This window comes from Borostomias antarcticus (assembly GCF_949987555.1).
Source record: "Borostomias antarcticus genome assembly, chromosome: 28".
Classification (NCBI taxonomy): Eukaryota; Metazoa; Chordata; class Actinopteri; order Stomiiformes; family Stomiidae; genus Borostomias; species Borostomias antarcticus.
The window spans coordinates 3,998,902-4,018,882 of NC_140261.1; the positions used below are offsets into that span (position 1 = coordinate 3,998,902).

A 19,981-nucleotide genomic window follows, 5' to 3' on the forward strand; every position below is an offset into this window, starting at 1 on the left:
TAACCCCAGGTAGGGGGGCTAGGGGGTACTACCACTTGCCCAAGGTGGACCCCCAGACTAGTGGAGGGAAGGAGAAGTCTTACTTCTCCATTCTAGTTCGCACTGGAACTAGCCACTGCCCTGCTTTGAATTATATTAATTATAACTGGATCCACTCAGGAATCTGGGAGTGGCACCGAGAACAGGAGGAGCAGAAAACAAAACACAGAGTTGCATACACAGAGAAACATAACGGCAAGCACAAGTCTAGTATATCAACGGGTCACCCAGTTTCTGCAATCAGTTTGACACAGTTAATTCATCTGCAAAACAGACTACATTTCCTTAAAAAATCAAACAGGTTCGTCCTCAACCGGGGATCGAACCCCTGATCTCCCATATGGGAGTCAGACGCTTAATCCACTACACTACCAAGGAACTTGAAAGTGCGGAATGTCATAGTGTATTTATTTTGGTGTGCTGGGACTACTGCCTCTTGTAGTGCCAACATACAAATGCAGGTCAACAACGGAACGGATTAAGGGAGGGAGGGAGTGACAACCCGACAAATTCTATCTACAGTATGGTGCGCTGGCTTACAGCCACTCACAAAAAGACATATTATACATGTACTGTTGTGCTGTATGCCCAGTGGTTCAATCATAGCCAGCTCTGAGATTCATTCATTCTTGCAGTGGCAGTGATGGAAAGTCATATTCCATGCGCCACCTAGTGCTGTGGTATCATAAAATTATGAATAATACAATTTTGAGAACCAATACTGCAACTCTGGATTTCAATTCAGAAAATATGACTTCAGGCCTATGCACTTTGGATTGAGAAAACCTAACTTGGTAAATAAATAATAAAAACACTTTTGGCAGGTGCCGTTTGTCTCTAAATGTACCATGGATTATCTTCCCCTGACCTTAAATGTCAACATCATATTTGATGAGCAACGGGCTGAGGGCTTATTTGATTTTGTAATTTTGTAGAATTTGTTGTCAGCAATAAACGTTTATTATGATGAAAAATAAACTCTGGGTTTTAATAAGCTTGGGAAGCCCAGAGGACATCAGGCTTAATTGTTACATGGTAAATTGTGTAGTTGCTCTGTTTCCAAAATAATGACTGGGGAGAGCAGTACTGACGGCTTCCCCTAAAGTCAAAGCAATTAGCTCAACAAAAAGGTTCAAATGTTGTTAAATTGATTAAAATATGTTTAATTACCCCATTTGAAAAATTAGTGGTGTTTTACATAGTTTTGGGCTGTGGTAGAAAAGCAGTGCAGCTCAATGTCCTTGAGAGGTTTTGCGATTGCGACGCTCTTGTTTTGAACTACAACCTTCATGCTTATTGGTTCAGAGATAATAGAGTACCTCTTGTCACATGGGTAGGGCTGGTATTGATACGTTTAGTCGACAATTTAACATCTGGCGATGTGGCCATTATGTTCTAATTTGAATCGCTGGCCCTTTAGGCATCAGCTGATCAATACTACCCTATGTTAGCTCTTTATCCAACGTGTCTTCGGGAGCAGTGCCAGTGTGCATGCATCATCTTGATTAGTGTCTTGAAGGGGAAACTTTTAACAGCCAGTTCAGTGTCTCATCCATAGTCAGAGAGGCTCAGCCCCAATGCATTGCATCACACCTCCCAACTCTTAGTGCTCCACAGCAGAGATTGCGGGTGACAGATATCGCAGTTCACAACCGCATCCTTGTGCCTGGAGCCTGGAGCTACGGTATGAGCTAAGAGCTGTGCAAGACGCTAGGAGGGAGGGACACTGACAGAGGTGTGGTGAAAAACACCGGCCTCCTAGCTGGCGAGCGCCACTCGAGATTATCCAAGGAGTAGAACCCCACGGCGGGAGGCATGCTTTACAGCGACGAGCGCCCCGCATTCCCTGCTCGTTAGCGCTTCACAGCCCGGCGCCACAGCATATGGTGCTTGTGTTGTTGTTGCTGCTTCCTCTGTGTGGAATTTTACAAATGGCCGTTCTGAGCAGAGCCACAGGCCTTTGGCAGCGTCTGGCTTATTGTGTCTGGATACAAGACAGTCATCTGTTTTGGAGATGTGAGCCGTTTTTAAAGGGCTGCTATTGTTGTTTAAGAGTGTAGAATTTGATTGTAATCTCTAAGGATGTTTTCATTGTAGTGGAGAGGTGCTGTGTGTTGTAAATGGGAAGAGAAGAGTTTGGTTTTCTAGTGTTTGTGGCGAAGACGATGGGCAACAGTGCGATGGCTGGCCCATCTTTAGGGTGAGGTCATTTCAGTTCTCTATAGGTTCTCTGAAGGGGGACTTTTCCACAGCATCTTCAACTTTAGACACACTTCACCAAAACCTGCCCCTCAATCACACTTTTGACTTTGATTTACTGCAGAGACACATGATTTACTGCAGACGTATAGTACAGACCTGCATGTGCCAAGTGGGGCCCACCGCTCGCTATCACTCAACTTAACTATTTGTGTTTTTTTCACGGGATCATTTAGTGCTAAATGATGTCTAATTACTTTTGCATGTGTGTTCATGTTCCGCCCACACACAAAACACACTTTGTGGGGTCATTATCAGTTGGGCCACATTTTTTACACTGTGCCTTCCCTTCAACAGAACATACACATAAAAACATTGGCTGACGACATGGTAAGGTGGTTTTCATTCGTGTGATTCTTTTGTTTGCATCATCCTCTTTTCTCTATGTGCTTTAGCTGCACGGGGAGTTCAGGTGAAAGTTGTGGATGGATCAATGGAGACTGGAAAAAAGTCCGATCAGTAGTCGAGTCCGATTGTCTTATCGTTTTGTCTTTCAAGACTAGGCTAATAAAAAAGTGGAGGCCCTCTGAACCGCTAATGGTCCGGGGTTCTCTCTGCAAGCCTAATGTTTGAACGATTAATCAGCCGATTAATCAGTCATGTAATACAGCCGGCTCCTGGCTCATATTGGTCCCTCCACAAATCTTTCTTTAGAACGAGTAGCGTCATCGTTGAGTTGCGTCGCCGTTTGTTCTCATCTTTTTAATGCATCTCATAAGTTTGAACGTCTGTCCGTCCGCCCTGCCCACGCATGACCCCCGAACCCATACTCCCAACATTAACTCACTAACAGCCTCTGATGCACGGTGTCCTACTCCACTTCTCTGATGCATGGTGTACTACTCCACTTCTCTCTCTAACCGGGTGACGCGTGTGCTGCCGGGCGTCTCGTTTCAGCCGTCTCCTGTTCTGTTCCAGTAGAGCAGTTAGTTCTGCTTCCACAGCTCTTTATACTACCCTCCACGCACCACTTAATTCATCTGCATAGGTAGTAGAATCTAGTAGATGAATGAAGTAGGTGAATTCAGCAAGGAGCTAATATCTTACTAAAGCACAATGCTACTGCGCATTAGTTCCTCATGATAGACACACCGTAGTATGTGTTTTTGAACAAAGGTAAGTGGAAAAGGTAAGTCGGGTCCGTAATGGTCACTGTACATCGAGTCTATCCCATGTACATGTGGTTTTGTAGGTGTTTGAACTGTATCTAGTTTAACGAGTTTAATGAGAGTAGTTATTCCACTTAGGGTGGGTTCAGTAACGTTTTAGCTACTGATGACTGATGAGTAATAAAACGATAACCAGTGAAGCTCTCTCTCTCCCTCTCTCTCACCACTGTAGAGGAAAACACCGTCATGGCCTCTGGCGTTTGCAGATCCAACCGGGTAGTCCTCAATACAAGTGTACCACTGTCCAATATCCTAATTGATTCCCCCCCTACCCCCCCACCCAGCGGGACCGCATCACCAGCTTCAGGAAGACGGGGATGAAGAAGGAGAAGCCCCTGATCCAGCACTCCACGGACCCCCTGTCCATCCAGACAGAGATGCCCCTGCCCCAGCCCCTCTTCGACGACCGCTCCATGAACCTCTCGGAGAAGGAGATCAACGACCTGTTTGAGAAGATGATGGTGAGTCCCTGATGCCTCTCTGTCTCTCTCTCTCTCTCTCTCTCTCTCTCTCTCTCTCTCTCCTCTGGGGGAAACGGCTGTTCACAAATCTATTCACGCCTGCGTCGCGTCCGTCCGTCACGGCGTCCCGTTCCCCGGGCGCAGTGTGCCGACAGCCGCTCGGAAAGAGCGCTCAACTACCAAGCGCTTTTGTCCGTCGCACACAATGATACAATACCAAAGCAAATGGAGGATTTCCATCCCCTTTGTAGTCATCTGTGAACGTGTGCTTTTATAATCTCAAATTGAGCCACAGCATCTCGCATACTCATCTCGCATACTCGCTCTCAAACACGCCGTCTTGTGGGTGACTTGCTGGCAGCCCTGTGCTCAGGCAAAGTCCTCAAACTACACTGTTCAGTGGACACACACACACACACACACGCAAGCACGCACACACACACGCACACAGACGGTCTGAATCATGCTGTCATGACACCTCATGGACTTCTGGACCTCGGGTTCACTTGACTTGGCTCTCAGTCACCCCACTCTGTTCTAGTCACGGTGTGTCGAGCATCTATACAAACCCACAGAATGGCGTTGAACCTGAAACAACTTATGCTTTTAATTTCACATTGATATACAGAAGCTGAATCCCAAATCGCGCACTTAGGCGAAAGTGCAGAGAACTCGCGGCCTTGTGGCCTCACATGCGCGTTCCCGCCAAGTCCACAAGGGCTCAGGGTAGTCCCAAAACGGAATTGCTAGGTCCACAAGTGCGCCACTGCCGCCATTTTGCGCACTTTAACCGCACTTACCGAAAGTCCGCAATTTCGCAGACTTGGGAGCAGAAAATACCCACAGCCCACCGCGTCTCATGTGACACAGTGCTTGAGTGCATCCTAGTCATGATCCGAGTGCATCACACATAAATGATGTCATTTGCCGATAACACAACATTTATCTTGAAATCCACATGCTGCAAACATATCCCACCCAACATAATTTTTTAATTATTATTAAATTAAAACAGACGTCAGTCAATTTGCAGAGCCGAGCGGAGAGCTGAGGAGTGCGTCAGAGCAGCCTCTGCATCGGAGGGACGCGGCAGCCAATGAAAACGAAGTGGGAGGGGCATTAAGCTAAACTGGCTTGGGAATCGTTGGCACATCCGCTGGAAGTGCTGTCCCATTTAATTCACGGCCCTGCACCCTCTGGCCCTTCCAGCTGACGTCAATTAAGTGCTCAGGCCTCAGGCCGCAAGTGCGAGGGGCCGCAAGGGTGGTTTGTGCACTCAGATTGGGATTCAGCTAGAGAATAGAGAAACACATCATCCCTAGCGGCTTGATCGATCTCGCCTCACCATTCTTTAACCCTCCGGAGAAAAAGCAGCAAAACTGTCCCCATGTGGCCACAGAACAATGCTTCTCCTGCTGGGTCTGACCTCTGACCTCTGTTGTTGTCTGACCGCCCTGCTGGTTCATGGGTTCTTTAGTGGCGTTTTGATATCAGCGGTTTGCAATGGAGGTGGTGGTGTTGTGGTTTTGTGGGAGTTCTACACTGTGAGTTATTTTTCTTCACCACTCAACTCTCAGCACCTTCCAACCACATCCCTTCATCACCACGTCACCAGACCTCCGCTGGGCTCAGCACCACGCGCCGCCTGTCAACACCACACACACACACACACACACACACACACACACACACACACACACACACACACATACACACACACACACAGACAGATACACACACACACACACACACACACACACACACACACACACACAGACAGACCGACAGACAGACAGACAGATACACAGACACACACACACACACACACACACGCACACACACACAGACAGATACACACACACACACACACACACACAGACAGACCGACAGACAGATACACGCAAACACACATGCACGCGCACGCATGCACACACACACACACACACACACACACACACACACACACACACACACACAGACAGATACACACACACACACAGACAGACCGACAGACACAGACAGATACACACACACACACACACAGACACAGACAGATACACGCAAACACACATGCACGCACGCACGCATGCACACACACACACACACACACACACACACACACACACACACACACACACACACACACACACACAGACAGATACACACACGCACACACACACACACACAGACACACACACACACACGCACTCACACACTTTGTCTTAAACCTAAGACAAGTGTATCCAAGCGGTTGTGATATCATGGGATGAACTCATAAAGATAAGAAAAGATAAGATACTTTAATAATCCTCATGGGGGAAATTTGTGGACTTCCCCAATTTGAACTTTTGACATTAGGAATCACATGAATTACATTTCAATTGTTCACAGCGGTCAACGTCGCAACACCCATAAAGCAAGGACAGAGGGTCAGTGAGCCTTTTTCCTTGGAACTCCATGGGTGAGGCTCAACACTGCCCCCTTGTGGGCTTCTGCTTCCCTCCCCTACTCCCTCCCAGGCTTGCTTTATCCTTGGCTTGGTACAGAACAATGAAGCATTTAATCATGCTAATTGCAATGAAAGTCATTTTCCCCCTCGACACATATAGCGTACAGTCACAATAGCAGCTCCGAGAACAGGGTAATTACTAACCTGAAACTACAATAATACCCCTTTGCGTAAGATGAATGGTCAAGGCATTGAGACGCTTTCAATGTGCCTATTACTGCGGCGTCCTGTACCTCTGTCTCGCTGAATTTGAAGTTCAACACGTACCCAATAAGGTCAATGCCTCTTTGACGATCGCCTCTTTTACTCCCGTCGAAATTGGCCCTCACCCCTTATGTGGCCGCCGGATTGAAATGTGACAGAAAGGCTCTCTGCCCATCTCTTTGAAGTGCCAGCTGAATTACTCTGGCTTCATTGCATGGGGGCTCTGTGGACGTGCGCGTGTTCCTTTTACCTCCTACAATGGTCTTTACTGGTGGGAGCCGGAGAGATGTGGCAGCCCGCTCTTTTTCATCACGGCTCCTCCAAGTCTTTTCCTGCCTGGCCGATCGTTCCTGTCACTCAGCTCACCTCTCAATTACCATGTTTGTGCCCACAGCACCGTGACATTAAACTCAGGCTTGCTGACGGGAGACAGGGAGAGGCATGATTGCTGGGCTGAGATGTGTTTGTGTGTGTGTGTGGGTGTGTGTGTGTGTGTGTGTGTGTGGCGCCCACAACGTGCTCATCCCCGGGCGTAATTACAGCAATAAAAGCAGAAAAAAAGGTCATTTCCAGACCCATGTGGCTCAGACCTACCTAGCGATTGCGGAATCTTTATCTCCGGCCGTGTTTCAGCGACGCTGTCATGTGAGACGCGGCGTCGGACCGGGATAACCACTGGGCTGCGCTCAGTTATTATGTCTCTTTTTATCCTAACAATATGCTGCTGTCGATTGTTAACATGTGCTACAGCCTTAGATGAGGGTTTTGCGGTGTTGACCTACAGTACAACTCTGCTGTGCTTTAATGAGTGGCGGGGAGAATATATTTTTGACTCTAGCATGCAGCCGACAGCACATGTTGCTCTACGCACCTCAGAGCTAGATTAGGCCCTTTTTATTAGGGATGGGTATCGAGTCGAATTTCAAGAATCGATTCGATTCCGATTCACAAGGTTTGGAATCGATTATCACGATTCGATTCGATTCAACATCGATTCGGTTAGTGTTACTAAAACCAGTTTTTTTTTTAGCTGTAACCTTAATTACATGACTGCCAAGTTATGCAACACATCAATACTAGGGCTGGGTATCGATACTGATTTCCAAAAATGAATGAATGAATGAATGAATCATTGATTGAATTAATGAACTATTCATTCCTTCATTTATTCATTCATTCATTCATTAAATAAAAGTTCGATTTTGGGATTCATGAATCGATTCTGAATCATTTGATTTTTAACCCAGCCCTACTTTTTATACAGTTGCGTCATCCAAAGATAGCCATGAAAAAGAGCGACACTCTCTCTGTCTCTTCTCAAATCAACAAACCCAGAGAAGGACACTGTGTACACGAAACCACCGGCTGAAAGCTCATCTACTGGTTGTAGGATATAATCCACCGCCAGGAGAGTCTGTGTGTGTGTGTGTGTGTGTGTTTGCGTGCGTGTTTGTGTGCGCGACGTCCTTGGGTCCTCTAGACGTGCACACCTGGACCCCCGCAGCCGCCCGATAAAAAAAGGCGGCGCGGTTAAAATCCTCTGAGGAAATCTCCGGTCTGAGTGTCTCAGCGAGGAGCACCGGCGGACTCTTAATGCGCGGCCTCATGCTGCGAGCCGGCCTGCGCACACCGCTTTACATCATCATCTAGCCGGCGCCGAACCCCCTGCCCTCCTCCTTTCACCGCCACCGCCACCACCGCCACCACCCCTTTCATTAACATGCAGACACAGCGGAGTCCTATACAAGTGTAGGGCTTGGGGGGGGCGGAGAGACCGGCGGGGGACGCTGCTTCTGGACGGACGCGGGGACGAAGGAGACACATCAGACGGTCAGTCCTCTCATCTGTCTAGTCGATGCTGCCCCCCCCCCCCCCTCCACACACACACACACACACCCCCCCCCACACACACACCCCCCTCTCCGGATCGCGCTCTCTGTGAAGCAGCGCTGTCGAAACGGCCGCCGCCGTGACCGCTGTGAACGCGCCGTCTGGGTCATGTGGCCGTGAGCGGAATCGCTGATTTTGCTGCCGCTTAGATTCTTGTCTCCGGCGCCATCAAAACCCTTCAGATAACAGCAGCCTCCTCGGTGTCGAGCCACTGTGTTCCAGATGTCGGTTGTTTGTATTTTGCAGTGTATATACCTGGAGAGAGAGAGAGAGAGAGAGAGAGAGAGAGAGAGAGAGAGAGAGAGAGAGAGAGAGAGAGAGGAAGGGGGACCTACCAGTGCAGTGGTGTAGATGAGAGAGAGAGAGAGAGAGAGAGAGAGAGAGAGGGAAAGAGAAAGAGAGGGAGGGGGATCTACCAGTGCAGTGATGTAGATGAGGCTAGTTTGGCGAGGGTTTTATGTCCCTACGCCTCATTGCCAGGAGGAACATTCGCAGTAATAAGGCCCTCTGTGATCCCAGCACAGTAGCCGTCCGCACCAGGACGCTAAAACCAGCGAGGGGGAGAGCCGCGCCCCCTCCCTCCCCCACACGAATCAAACGAGGGGGAAAGTGGACAAAATAATGGATTTGTCACAGTTCAGGCAAAACAAACTGGGCTTTTTTCTTTTTCCCTCCCTTCCCTCCTCCTAGACCTACGCTTCGCATTGTACCAGAGCTTGGCTCGGGTCCATATCCATTTCAGCTGCAGACAGATATGACGGTGCCCATTAATTATCCCAGGCAGCGAGAGGCGGCGGATGCCCGGAGGCCTACGGTCGCTTTGTGTTTAGCCGCGTCCGGAGGCACGACGCTCGGCATCTGTAACGTGCGCACGTCCGAGGCGGCCGCGGTATCGTCTGGCGGCGCTCTCCCACGGCGGGGCTGCGAACGCCGGTTTAGGTATATTCAAACGACCCAGACCAGTAGCAGCAGGCGGCCCTGGCGGAGGAGGCCAACTCTCATCGACATCATCTGCTAACAGACCGCTCCACTTCTACATAACTCCACTGTCGCGGGTCCTGGCACACGAGTGAACGTTTCAATTACCCGAGCAGGCGTAGCCAGAGATATCTTGGGATTCTTCCACCCAAACCTATGAGGATTTAATTAATAATGGATCATAAATCATTTTGCCCCCGCTGGTCCCACATGCCCCCCCCCCCCCCCCCTTAACTACATGCTCTTTATTCTCTCTGCCATCTCTCATCTCCTTTATTGAATGCCAATTAAGCAGCCAAATTAGCAGAGTTCAGAGATTAATTAAAAAGCCTACTGCTTTGTCCAGTGAAAACTTGTTAAAGTTTCCTTTTTTTTTCTCTCCCTGTGCCCCAACAAGGATACTAATGGGTTTCCAGCTCCAGGGGTGTTGGTTAGAGGAGGTATTAGAGAGGGAGGGAGGGATTTGGGTCATGGCTCCCTGAATACATGGTGCATCCACTCAGCACAGGCTGAATTAAAAACAAAAGTGGAGACGAGGAATGGAAGCCCCGGCTTGTTTCGGTGTTACAGTATATCTCACAGAGCGCTTGTATTAGTACGGTAGCATGCGCTTCCTTTTTTCACAAGGTTATTTTGGGGCCTATTCATCGTCGTCGTCCACCACCGCCACCACCACCACCACCCTAGGGCACCTGGCAGAGGCATCCGAGCCAAATATTTCATTTAACATCCCATCATTTCTCACGGCTCCCACCAGGGGGCAGCATGGCTCCACTGCACCGGCTCCTCCACGTCATCAGACTTGAGCGGTGTTTCGTCAGGGCTCATTTTGTCTATCCCTTTGTCTGAAAGTGGACCTGATAAATATACTCCCTCTAATCATCATGTCATTCCCCCAACTTGAAGTGCTCCTTACAGCCTTCACTCTCTCTCTCTCTCTCTTTCTCTCTCTCTCTCTCACTCTCTTTCTCTCTCTCTCTGACATGAAAGGACCTTTTTTTTTGATGCAGAATAAAAGCCTATGAAAGCCTATGATAGATAATACCCAAATAAGACTAGACACTGTTGTGCGTGTCAGTGATTGCTTCACCACAATACGGCCAGGGTTGTTTGATATGCACTCTGCTGTATAGTCCTATACCCCCCTACGGCAGGCAGCCTCTTGCTTGTTGTCAGGGTGCGGACGCTGGGCAGCCAGTAGGCAGGCAGGCCAGCGCCGTCTGCAGAGCCAGAGTCCTGACAGAGCCTCCTTCTCAGCTGTCCTAGCTTTCAAAGCCGTAGCCGTGTCATTAGCCGACCGCTTGAGGGACCATGTTTACACTCTCCCCTGCGAGCTTGCCGGCTCCATAGAGGGGAACACAATTGCAAAGAATCCTTCCCGCTCCTAAGTACGCACCTTTTCTACCTTTTCAATGCTAGGGTCAACTTGCATGTGGGGAACAGCATATCCAAAGTAGGCTAACATGAACCGCCCTACTTGGCAGGTAGCCAGGCATAAGCAGACGATTGCAGCATATCCACCAAGTCCAATTGAACTTGATTCCAGTGAGCATATGAGCTCGACAAGATGGATCCCTGCTACTGCTGGTGGCCTTGTCACGGTCTCCCCCGGTCTCTCTTTTGTATCCACACACAGAGATGAAGAAGACTCTCGTCAAGCAGAGGAGCGGAACAAAAGCCAGTTGCAATGGAAAGTAACGTGTACATGTGTGTGTTTGTGTTCTCAGGAGGACATGAACCTGAATGAGGAGCGTAAAGCACCGCTGCGAGGGAAGGACCTGAGCACCAAGCGGGAGATGGTGGTGCAGTACATCTCTGCCACGGCCAAATCTGTAAGTGAGAGTGAGAACGAAGTGTCGCCGCACGCCGTAAGCCAAAGACTCTGTGTTGAGACGGTACTCTTTTAGCGTAGCGGTCGCAGGGGAGTGGGCTGAAATGGATGACATTCTCTGAGACACTACGGAATAATGAGCTTAACTTGATCTGCTTTCTGCCTCTCTCTCTCCCCCTTTCTCTATGTCTCTCTCTCTTTTCCTCGCTAGAGCCCTCCCCCCAAATCTTTGGTTGCCGCCTCTGTTCATTTTTTCCATTTCTTTCCTGGGGGCTTATCAAACTGCTTTTTTTTTGTACGACACTCGTCTTTATACCGGCGTGGGGGGGTGGGGGGGGGATCAAGATTTCATTAGAGGCACATCTCCCTTCCTCCCGCCGTAATCTGAAATATGACACTTTCATCACTTTAAACCAGTGAGAGAGGAATGGCCGCCGTGTTCTGGGAGTGATCCAGGTTTTTTTTGGGGCGAGATCTTAATTTTCTCCTTATGAAGTTAGGATCCTGCCGAGGTGAGACGAGACGTCAACACAAAAGAGACGTGATTTCTGTCTCAAGTCACTCCGACGCTCAGCCAGCCTGACAAGATCGTTTATTACCTATCTCATTGTTATGCTAATTAACTGGCATTATTAATAATGATGATAATCAGAAATGATTGAATTCTTCACGGGTCCCATTATGCTCGGTGTGAAGACCGATATATTATTCAAATGAATAACATAATCTATCTGGGAGAGTGGGGTGGGGGTGGGGGGGGGGCAGGCTGACTTTTCAGCCCCCGACTCTCACCTTCTGAGCTGAAGGTTAGAACACACAAACAGGCCACACACACACACACACACGCAGACACTCAGATGCACGCACATGCACACCCAGACACTCAAACGCACACACATGCACACACGCACATGCACACACACACGCACACATCCATGCACGCAGATGCACGCACACACACAGACGCACACACCCAGTCACTCACATGCACGCACATCCACACACACATGCACACACACACGCATACACATGTACGCATGCCCGCCACACACACACACACACACACACACACACACACACACACACACACACACACACACACACACACCGCTGTGACAGGGCTAGGAGTGGGCCGGGTACCAGCTTAGCCAAGCCGGGCACAGATATGTTTCTGTGTGATAAGTGTGGTGTGCTACATGGCAGAGAGAAACCCCCTCGCCCCAGTCAGGAACACAACACTTCCCTCTGCCTCCTGGAAATAAGAAAGACGCAGGATTACCGAGCCCAATCACCCCCCCGTAGTGACACATCACAGGACGCCAGAGCTTTTCCAGTGGGCTGTTTACTGAATTAAGGTGCCTCTCAACAGTAGCTTTAGTTTATAATTGAGGTCTTTTTCGCCCGATGGTTTGACGATCGATTTAACAAACACGACCGTCTGTTTTAGTACCTGTGATTAGATACAATATTTACACTAGTTAAGTTGGCTAGGTTTTGGTTTCTTTTGACATGGGAGCATTAAGCATGATCTAAATGCGTTTGGGTGATGTAAAACAGAGAATAGGTGAATTCTGATGCGTGGTAGGTATGGCGTGCACATTTTCAACTGCGCTTCCAGACCGTGGGTTAATGTTGGCTCGTTTCTCTGACGCTGGCAGGTCTTCACCACTAATTACGTGCCTTGAATCTCTGTGTTCTCTTTCTTCATCAAAATCTTCTTCATCAAAATCTTCATCATAATTGCTGACTTATGAAATCACTGTTTTTTGGGGGGGCGCAACTTTGTATGCCCGATTGCTACAAAGGGAGTTTTCCGTCTTGTAGGAAAATGAACTAACATGCCTTCATTCATTCACTCACTCACTCACTCACTCACTCACTCACTCACTCACTCACTCACTCACTCACTCACTCACTCACTCACTCACTCACTCACTCACTCACTCACTCACTCACTCACTCACTCACTCACTCACTCATCACCTCTCTTTGTACTGTCATCATTGTCACATCTTCTTCTAGTGTCCTTGATTAAGTAGGCATTAACACCTCTATCTCTCACAGATATCCCAGCATGCATAGCTGTACCTGTATGTACCTCGCTCCAGGTCTATGTTGAGATAGTTGTAGAAGATACAAAGAGTGAGGTATTGATTTTGATCACCACAACCCCCCCATCGGCATCATCAATACTCCAATTCCATCTGTTTAGTTGTAGGTATCTATCCCAGCTGAGCCACAGCTAATGCGCAGGCCTGGACCCTGTAAGCGTTGCATTGATAACATTTTTTCCCGTGGCTTCTCTGCTTCTTCTCTGCAGACCTAGAGAGAGTAGATTGGACATCGACCATACTTAAGAGCAACCTTAAAGATATAAATCTTGATTTCCTCCCCAAAACCATTACATTTGCCTAGTGGAGAGTATATGATCTTCCTTCTACTATAATGTACCATTAGGGTGTTAATATACTGTAGCATATTAATTCCTCACAGCTATTAAGATAAAACAAAATAATAGCTAATAGCAAAGTAGGCTGATTATGAGTTTGTTTACGCTCTCTAAACATGACTTATCGTGAAAGGGGGAGTTTATTTTCCCAGTGTGTGCTGTAGCCTTCCGAGTTTATCACCAGGCAAGATGGAGACCCTCTCCCATGAATAACCAGGGTCCAGGGTCCAGTGCCACTGCGCAGCCTTGCAAACTGCCCCCACCCTCCCCATCCCTGCCCAGCACAAAATGGAACGTCTTTTCAGGGGAGAATTCTGTTGCATTGACCATGTTCTTCTGAATCTGCTCTGTGTGCTGAATGGAAACCCGGGTGTGCTGCACAGCATGTCCTTGACTATCAACTTTGCATGAGCCCCTTTCTCTCACTCGCTCTTCTTCTCTCTCTCTCTCTCTCTCTCTCTCTCTCTCTCTCTTGCTTTCTTGGCTGTGTGAGTTTAACTATGTACTGTGCCAAAACATGCCTCACATGCTAATCCAATCACTTCCTTCCAGTGTGTTGAAAAAAAGTGTTAACATTTGCTTATTCACATTGTCACAGATGATTTATCTGTTTTAATGCAAGTGTTCAGTGTCTCATGGGATGAGGAAGGGTACAATAACTGCAGGGTCTTGAGGGGGGAACAAGCCCAATTTTCTTGGTGTCCAGCCATTGTACTCAAAGGTGATTTCGGTTCCATTTCCCAGTGGAAAACCTTCTATTTCAACGGCATCATGTGACCTATTGGCGCCTCCAACCTGACAGTTACCCAGAGAAAGCAGACCCACTAACTATCACACTGTTATCTGCTTTAATGAATAATACATTCATGTATTTCCAAGACATAAGGAATGATAATAATGATTATAGTTACGGCTACACAACAATACCCCCCTGTGTTCATGATAAGATGATATTCTCTCAGAGGCTTGTTGGAGCTGGTTTTTTTTTATGAAGCACTGGAGATGCTCATTACCATATCACACCAAGTAATATCTTTCAACATTAGTCCAATCATTACCACATGGGTCTGGTAGGAAGGGTGCCACCGTTTCACCAGCAGATGTAAGCAGAGACATGCTATTCCCCCTCAAGCTCCTCTTTATAGTTCTCTTCTCAGGTGTCTGTTCTTTCGGTCAAGCCGTGAAAAACACAAATCAAAGAGAAACTCATTTTTTATCTTGTACAACAATAGCAAAACATGACAACACTGGGAGAAGTAGTTCTGGTTGTTCTCTGTTGTCACTTGCCTCTGTGTGACTCAATGTCCCTGTAATAACCAGCACCGTAACACGTTCTTCAAAGTTAGATGATGACATCCGAGATTCATCAGAGGACGAGGGGAAATGTGGATTTATGGTTTAAGAGAGCACACACATGATCAAGCAGCCACACAATTAAAACACACTTGATGGCCGTCATAAACTCTGAGCAAGAAGCTGAATGCCAAATGCACAGCGAGCGGGAGGGAGAGAGAGAGGAGAGAGGGAGAGAGGGAGAGACGTACAGTATTGATAAACGGAGATGAGAAAGACTGAGAAATGGTAAGACGATTAGAGAGAGAAGGAGAGAGAGAGAGAAGGAGAGAGAGAGCGAGAGAGAAGGGGAGAGAGAGAGAGAAGGAGAGAGAGAGAGAGAAGGAGAGAGAGAGAGAGAGAAGGAGAGGGAGAGAGAGAGAAGGGGAGAGAGAGAGACAGAGAGAAGTGCGAGAGATAGTGACGGAGTAGAAGAACACGGGGAGAGAGATAGGGTGATGGATCAAGCGAAAGAAGGAGCGAGATAGAAGCAGGGAGGGAGGGAGAGAGAGAGGAGGGAGAAAGAGAGAGAGAGAGAGAGGAGGGAGAGCCGCCTTGATGTGCAGGGAGACTAACTCTCTGTGATCAGTGCGGTGCCGCGCGTCTTTCTCGCAGTGCACCGGTGGAGAGCTGTGCTCAGACGCAGATTAGAATACACTCAACCGCCTGACAGACACCCTCCCGCCCAGACAGACTGACAGACGCCTTTGCCGGAGTTGTAGAAAAATGCTCCCTCTCCCCGGCACTATTGACAGATAGCAAGGTTAAACTCCAGAAATCATGCTGACTGGCTGGGCTCGCGGCGGTACGGCTGTGCAAATCTGACACCTGAAGTCAACTGCACATGGCAGCAAAATTGATTTTGGTCTTCGGAGACCAAAGTGGGCACACTTTGCGTCTCGATGCTGCAACGTTCGATTAACTGCAGCAACCATTGGATTTTGTCAGGTTTTTTGTGTGTTTTTTTCATCAATGGATTTCCTATTTTAAAAAATGCTGGAATAAACGCAATATCAGAGCTAAATGCGACAACCCTCCATTTCTAAAAAGCACTGAATACCAAAAAAATAAAATGAAAAATTCTCAACATAGAACCCCTTTCACAACATTGAGTCACAGAGAGGTGAAATGAAATGTGGCCCCTTCTAGAGACGGCTTGTGAACCCACAGACACTTTTGTTCAATTACAGTGTGTGTCCTCAAACTGTTGAATAGATTGTTGTGCAGTAGCAGTGTTTAGTATAATATAGTGCCTACTTGTGTGGGGGCAGTGTGTAAATGTCATGATGAGGAGCGCTAACCCCTCTACCGCAGAGTGGGGAGGTGACTCTGGCCTACTAATGATTGTGCTGTCTTGTGTCTTTTTGCACATTAACTCCTCGCTGACCGATGCATGCAGATAACAGGGAGCAAAGTCGCGGTGAGTAGCCCATTATTTACTCTGCTTCTGAGTGTTGTTCTTCTCATGCATCTCTCCATCTTCTCCCCCTCCTTCTCCTCCCCCTCTACCTCCTTTTCTCTATTCACCCTGTGAAAAGATGCAGCCTGGTAAAGTTTGTGCCAGAATGCACAGATAAGGCCATTAATATTATGGTGTTGGAATCTTATTTCAGCCCAGATATTGCTGATGAGCCGTGATTTGGAAAGGCTATGAATTGTCAACACTGTTCCCGCATGTAAATGGAAACACTTTCAAATGAAAGATTTCAAAATTATACTGCCTGAAAATGAACTGAGAACCTTTTTGTTGGTTTAAATGGTTTCTCTTTTGAAATGGATTGCAGACTAACACGTATTATCATTTAAATATTGTAATACCAGAGATGAGCTGTAGTTTTTACACAAATAATCATAATCTGCAATCTAATCTGTTTATTGGAACGTTTTGCATCTAAATGGCTTTCATTGTGTTCATTCTTTCCTTGAGACAGCACACACGCTGAGAATGTATCACTTAATTTGATTTTGTATGTGCGTACACACACGCACACACGCACACGCACGCATACACGCGCATACACACGCATACACACGCATACACACGCATACACACACACACACACACACACACACACACACACACACACACACGCACGCATACACGCACACTAAGCTCTGATTGAACAGTGCAAAAGATATTGAGCGCATTTTTTCTCTACCCAAGATGTGAGGCTGGTTTAATTCCGAGTTGTGGTATTTGCTGCAGTACATTTGAATTTGTTGTCAGCACCCCTACACTACCCCGCAACATTAAGGCACGCCACCCTGTCTCACAAATGTACACTCTTATTTGTGTTGTTGCCGTCAATTTATTTTCTCCCTCACTAACTCACAAACGGCGATAATAATCATTATAAATATACACTGTCCAAGGGCTGCCGATGTTTCTTCATTTCTCCACACTGTAATGTGGTAATTGCAGATTTGCTCTGACAACTTCTCACAAAGTGGCGCCCTATTGCCTTTGTGTATAGTAGGCCCCTTTTTAAGGGGCTTTTGGGGGGAAAAAAAGCTCTGTTATTGCTTTTAGCAAGTGTGAATTGTCACCTTTAATGGCATTTTATTGCTTTCCGGAAGGCTCCTTAAGGATTAAGGAGGCTGGGGGGCTTAAAGGGAATGGGGACACGCTAAAGTGCTCCACATTGACCTGGCCTCCACCCCTCCGGTGCACCCAGACAAACTCCGCTCTTTGAGTCATGCTACTGTACAAAACAGTTTATATCGATTCCTGCTCTGTTCTTTTGTGTCAACTTCTGCAGGAAGAATGCTTTTTTTTTGGTGGAAAGGGCAAGGCGGGGGGGGGGGGGGGGCAAGCTAGTTGGGGGATCAGCAGCACAGGAGACATTGTGCCCAGTAAATAGAGTATGACAGAGCTGACTGTCATGTATCCTGACTGTTTGTCCAAGATCCCGCCGGCTACTCTTTGAACCTCTCCCATTTAAAAACCCACACCACTCGTACTGCGTTCACCATCCTGCTGGCCAGACTGAAGGCCATCGTGAACAATGACCGTCACCCTCTCCGGGACACACTCGCCAGGCAGAGGGGTGCTGATCCTGCCACGGTGCTCCCCTGAACACTTCCTACCTGCCGCCATCACACTTACCCTCTGACCATGGACTTAGCTGACATTTTAAATCGACATTTTAGATTGAACTGATATATTTAGATTTTCCGATTCAGGTTTTTATTGTATTCTACTGCACTTGATCGTGCCTTTTCAATGCCCTTGTGCATGCCTTTGTCTTTTACTGTTTTTTTTATTGTGTTGGGTGTCTTATTTTGTATGTGCAGCAACAACGGAATTTCCACACTGGTGATTATTAAAGTATTCTATCTATCCATCCATCCCTCCCTCTCTCCATCCCTCCCTCCCTACCTCCCTCCCATCCATCCATCTATGCCCAGTGATGGTGGGGAGCTGTCAGTCTTCGACCTCCCCCGCCCAAGAGCTAGAAGGTTCTCAAGTCGGGCTGTTCAGCTCAGGCGGACGTGCCGCTACGGCCTTGGCTCTAATCCAGCCGCGGCCCGGTGTGTGTGTGTGTGTGTCTGGCGTATGTGCTTCGCTAACGCCGAGCCTCATCTACCATCTGCTCCTTTTAGCCAGAGGGAAGATGAGCAGTGCCCTGGCAGCTGACCTCAGAGGGGCCTGGCAGACCGGTCCGGACCAGAGGCCGGTCCGGATGCGGCTTCCACAGTCTCATCGAGCAGCTTGCCGGTTTTATAGGGCCCGGCTGATTTAATGTCAATTCTCGATCGCCACGTTCTAACAGTGGCGTATCAATAAGTCACACCTAGCGGGCCCCTGGCAAGGTTAACCCCCCCCACACACACGCACGCGCCCCACACCCCCACCATAAACCACTGCTGACGTGCGGTGAAGATTTCAACAAGTGTTACCTAAGAGAGGGAGAGGTCGGATGTTCTCGGTCTTGACCTGTAGGGGCCGCCTCTAGACCCGCGGTCCAGATCAATATCCGCACGACCGGCATCCCGATAAGACGGCCCGTTTCCATGGAAACTTGCCTGCCAGCTCTGAAATGTTAGTTGGTGCTGGTGTGTGTGTGTGTGCATTTGCGTGTGTGTTTGTGTGTGTCAGAAACACCCCAGACTAGGGAATCGGAGGCTGTGGGTTTTGGGGAATCAAGCCAGAGTAATGGACAAAGCTTGTTGTTTAAAACCATCCCTGGGGATGTCAGACCTAACCTTTTCTCTTGCGGAGTGGCCAAGACTGTTTTTTAAGGGTGACCTCCTTTTTGGGGGTGTGAATGTGTGTTTTGTGTACCGGCTACGGACGCTCCCGTAGGAATGGTAGAAATAGTTAGTTCTAAGCAGAGGTCTGACCTGAGTGGATGGCGCTCATCTCACCAAACAATTAAACTGTAACGTTGTTCATTCCAACGCAAGAAGAACGTGAAGAGAGATCATTATGCACGCTACGCTGCTTTGAGGCACTTAAAGGTTTATAATGAAAGCGAGCACTCTTAGCGTGAACGATGAAAATCTGATGGAAAATCTTTTCAGACCGCCGATGTTCTGGAAAGGCAGAGCTTGGAACAATCCTCATTTAAACCGAGATGTATATATTTCTTCAGGGGAAGGTTTTATTCCCAGGCAGACGGATAACCTTGGCATTTGTGTGTCTGCTCGGCTTGTTTCATTGGCTGACTTTGTATCCAGGGCCCACCTGCGCTCCAGGGCTCATCATCAGCTGATGCACTCCCGCTCGCCGCGGCTGCCTGTCTGAGGCCTCCTCGGGGCACGCCGAGACGGAGGAGAGACGGAGAGCCGGAGACGCCCTCTACCTGCACTTTGACTCGGGGGTCCTTCACGGCTCCGGCTAACGCCAAGCGTGTGCGG

General features: G+C 48.2%; 1 protein-coding gene across 1 annotated transcript in view; it reads left to right on the forward strand.

Annotated features, from left to right (window-relative positions):
• diaph2 (diaphanous-related formin 2) overlaps positions 1-19,981 on the forward strand; it is a gene marked incomplete at its 3' end in the record, with an annotated part of 387,717 nt that overhangs the window by 13,955 nt on the left and 353,781 nt on the right. Inside the window, exons 2-5 of the mRNA XM_084459450.1 lie at positions 2,596-2,628; positions 3,752-3,928; positions 11,237-11,341; positions 16,521-16,541. Of these exons, the coding sequence (XP_084315576.1) occupies positions 2,596-2,628; positions 3,752-3,928; positions 11,237-11,341; positions 16,521-16,541 (336 nt within the window). The remainder of the gene's footprint in view (positions 1-2,595; positions 2,629-3,751; positions 3,929-11,236; positions 11,342-16,520; positions 16,542-19,981) is intronic.